Source organism: Vitis riparia, chromosome 8 (genome assembly GCF_004353265.1).
Source record: "Vitis riparia cultivar Riparia Gloire de Montpellier isolate 1030 chromosome 8, EGFV_Vit.rip_1.0, whole genome shotgun sequence".
Classification (NCBI taxonomy): Eukaryota; Viridiplantae; Streptophyta; class Magnoliopsida; order Vitales; family Vitaceae; genus Vitis; species Vitis riparia.
Window position 1 is genome coordinate 11,682,346 of NC_048438.1, and position 4,204 is coordinate 11,686,549.

The 4,204-nt window shown below is 32.2% G+C and overlaps 1 protein-coding gene across 1 annotated transcript; it reads right to left on the reverse strand.

Moving 5' to 3' along the window:
* Positions 1 to 1,495: 1,495 nt before the first annotated feature.
* Positions 1,496 to 2,848, reverse strand: LOC117920621 (probable aspartic protease At2g35615). The gene has a single exon (XM_034838225.1). It carries the CDS (start codon positions 2,846 to 2,848, stop codon positions 1,496 to 1,498), a length of 1,353 nt encoding a protein of 450 aa, XP_034694116.1.
* Positions 2,849 to 4,204: the final 1,356 nt, after the last annotated feature.

The following is a 4,204-nucleotide window of genomic DNA, read 5'->3' on the forward strand; positions in this document are numbered from 1 at the left end:
ACTTAAAAAAATGACACTTTTCCCTCTGTCAAAGCACGTGTCTTTCATAAATATATATATATAAAACGTGAGTAAAAAAAAAAATATTACATGTAATTATATAACATGAATAATACATTGTTTGATTTTAAATTTATGGAGACAATATGCAAAACACAATATAAGTTGGGGGTAAAATATAATAAACCATTTTAAATTATATTTTTCATCACTTTTGTTTTTCCTTTCCTATTTTCTTTTTCCCATTTATATATTTATTTTTTTGCAGTAGATATTCCAATCCCTAGCTTGTTTCCTACCTTGTACTGATATGCATATTTTCATCTTCTAATTTATACCATTAGTAGATTAAACCAAATATGTATATATATTTGAAAAGATTGATCAGGCAAGACTTGATATTATTTTATTTTTATTTCTTAGCAGTAAATATAGAAAGAAGTGAACAACTTATCTTTATTTTCATTTAATTATAAATAAATTCAATGTCTTTGATAATGCTGGAGGATTTATTGTATAAATCTATATTAATTGGCTTATAATTTTCAAGATAACCAAAGATTGTAATAATAATTACAAAAAAAGAGTAATAAGTCCATTATATTTAGGGAATGAAAATATGATTTTTATTACCAAACCAAACCGCTAATGTACATTTCTAACTACTAAAAATCTGTTTGATATTGATTTTAAAAAATGTTTCTAATATTTTTTAACATATGAATGATAAAAAAATTTCAAATATTAGAAAAATTAGAAACGGGCAATAAATATTCTTATTTTGGTATTTCCTGAATTTCAAATAAAATTGTTTTTTCTTTTTCAAAATATAATAGGAGAATTTATTCCAATAAAATAATTTCTTGTATCATATTAATTTCAAATTGGAGATAAGACAAAATCATGTTTGAAAACGGTATATATCTTAACATTAATATATGGGTAAAGTTTAAATTTACTTGGAAATTTATAGGGAATAAAGTAAACATTATTTGATCAAAAGGGTCCTTGTAAACCTAATTTTAGAAATCTAATCCTTCATTTTTTTTTAACCTCATTTTGACAAAAATGTATTCATTGTTTTCTTGTAAAAATAAACTTTTAAAACATGTTATAAATATTTGAAATAGTGAATGCCATTTATGTAAAAAAAAAAGGGTTATTTTTCAAATAAAAACAAGAGAGGGGATAAATAAGAAATACAAGAGATTATTTAATCTTTTTATCTAATTAATTCAAAAAATAATAATATTTCAATAATAGATCATATGTATTAAGAATAACTTTTACAATTTTAATTTGCTTTATAAATAAAAATGCACTAATGAATAAATAAGAGAAATTAAATGAACAGGCATCACTTCCATTAGACTTATTCTCTCCTTATTCAGATTTGTGTCTTAACTGGAATAAAACTAAATGCAAATAAACTGACTTCTGAAACCTCTCTCTGGGGGATATAACTTTTTTCGACGGAGCTGCTTATAGACCTTCTCTAATTGGAAAATGCCGAACTAGGCCTACAGTTGGGCATGGACTCAATGCTAAGTGTGCTCTGCTCAAGGTTAAACCCAAATTTATAGGACTGTTGAGCGAGATTGCCAATAATGTTTAACCCATCTCCACTGGTGAATCCTAAGCAGAATGCATTACGGTAGCGTTGCCGAAATATGGACCATTTATCATTCAGAATGCCCGTGCTCTCAAGGTAAAGTATCATGGTTGGGAAGAACTTCAGGTCTCTTCCTATTTTTCCTCTAAAACAGTCGGGATTGCTCCTCAGTGGCCTAATGTTGTATCCCTTTTGTAGCTTGTCTACCACTGCATTTCTAACCACTTCGTACACCTCTGGCACAAAAGCAGTCAGCGTGGTGCCGGAGTCGATGACAACGCCTCCGTTTCCGTCGGGTTTTCTTTCAAACGAAGAAGAATTTATGTCAAGCCTCGGCTCTCCGATGCCAAGGCCAATGCCGAGGAGATTGATGTAGTAAAACTCATCTATCACCATGGGCGTTATGTCACCTTTCAAATACGTATCATCCCCAAATACGAGAAAGCCCCCCGCATTTGGATCACTAAAGTTGCCAAAACAGTAGGCGAATGATTTTGAAACTTTACCAATTGCCGGGAGCTGGGAAACCAAAGATACCTGTCCAGGACCAAGGCCTAGTACCCCGCCGTCACGGAATCCTGTCAGGGTATTCAAATTTTGTAATCCGCATCCAAAGCCTACTTGGGCCGTTTTATCTTCATTTGAATAATGTGAAGTGAAGGCGACGTCATCGTAGGAGAGGAGACCCGACGTCCTGGTGCCATCTGCATAAGAATATTTGTACACACAAAACCTTTGAGCTGGATCACTGCATTGGGCGTCACTTCCGAGACTTAAGCAAAGAGAAGCATCGCATGCCATTTCAGTGAAAGAATCGGATTTGGTCCGATCATAGATGGGATCCTTTTGCTTATAACAAACATCGCAAGGCTCACATTGAATCCAGAACAAGTCACTGCCGGTGTCAAGGATGACATACACATTCGTAGGTGGATTACCAATGGATAAATTTGCTAGGAACATGATCTCCTGAGGAATAAGAGGAGGGGGCACAAAGTCCGCCGGCTGCAGGGCTTTTTGTTGCCTGGCCCTCATATAAGCGTGCCGCGAGAGCGTGCTCTTGAGAGCAGTGTCCTCGGCCAGGCTCTCTGCTTTGACATTCTTGTATGGGGAGGATGGCGAATGAATATGAATAAGATTTGTAGAAAAACCCTTGGAATCACTCGCAGCAGAGATGCATGGCGAGAATATGAATGTGAGGCAAATGATCAACAGCAGATTGTTAACAGAAGACATGGACAAAACAAGAAGCTCTTACACTACGTACAGACACCCAACCCCATTTTGTATTGAATTTATTAAGGAATTTTGTGTGCTGGCAATTCCGGGTCAAAATTCTCCTTGTGTTTCTCTTATCTCAATCACTTCAAATCCTCTATAGACCGATCTTGCCTTTTACAAATCCTTGGAAGATTGTTCAAGAAGATGGTAAGTGTTCTTAAATTTCTAATAAATATTCTTGTTTTAGTGAATTTCAAATAAAAATGTCATATCTTTTTTCAAAATAAGGTAATAAAATTTATTATAATATTAATTTGTCATTGGAAATGAGGATAGAATCATGATTTGAAAACTAATCTGATATCCAATATTTGGCAAGTTTAAGAACATAATGTGAATGGTTAGAATAGGTGAGGTGTTTGATATTCTATTCTCTTTTCATATATCATACCAATTTAAAATGAGGTTTTCTAAAATGGAGATCAGATATAGTCATGGGAGGAAAGAGAATCAAACCTTCATGAATCAAGGACTTGTTGTTTTCGTGAAATTTTCTATGAATAAGAATGTGTTTGAAAATATTTTATTATTTTTATTTGAAATATTTTTAATGGAAATATTTTTTCTGAAAATGATTTTGAAAGATTCGGCAATTAAATGTTTCCTAAAAAAATATTACATATGTTGTAAAATAAAAGAATGAGAAAAAGAAAGAAATGAAAATAAAAAAAAAAATTCTCAAAGAAAAGTATAATAGAATATTGTAGGAAGAAAACAAAGCAAATTTTCATTAAAGGCTATCTCTTTTATAAGGAGTTACAAAAGATATAGATGATCATGCACAAGTTACCTTACTAGGAAAAACCCTATGGAAAAACCCTAGTGAAGGAAAAATAGTACAATATTCTTTTGGATTATTACAATTACCTTGTTAAAAACTTTGTCAATAAAACCAAGTAAGACAAAAGTTGGACAAAAGGAAAAAGAGTACATCGTAATGATATTCTTATCAATTAGCTCCCCCTCATGTTGACATAATAATATTTTATCTAGTAGTACAACATGGCATGAAGATCTTTGAGTCGACGTATTCTAATGAACTTCTTAAGTATTGTAGTTAACAATGCCTTTGTCTGCTAAATTGTCACTTGATCTTACTCCCTGAATAGCATTTTGATCACTTTTTTGGAGCTGATGATTGTAAAAGAACTTGAGCGATATATGCTTAATTTTGTCACCTTTAACGCATCCTTATTTAATTTGTGCAATGCATGCAATATTATCTTCATATAACTTGGTAGCATTATCTTTGATGGAAGACAATCAACATGTTTCCATTATTTGCTTGATTGATCTCCATGGTATTGTTGT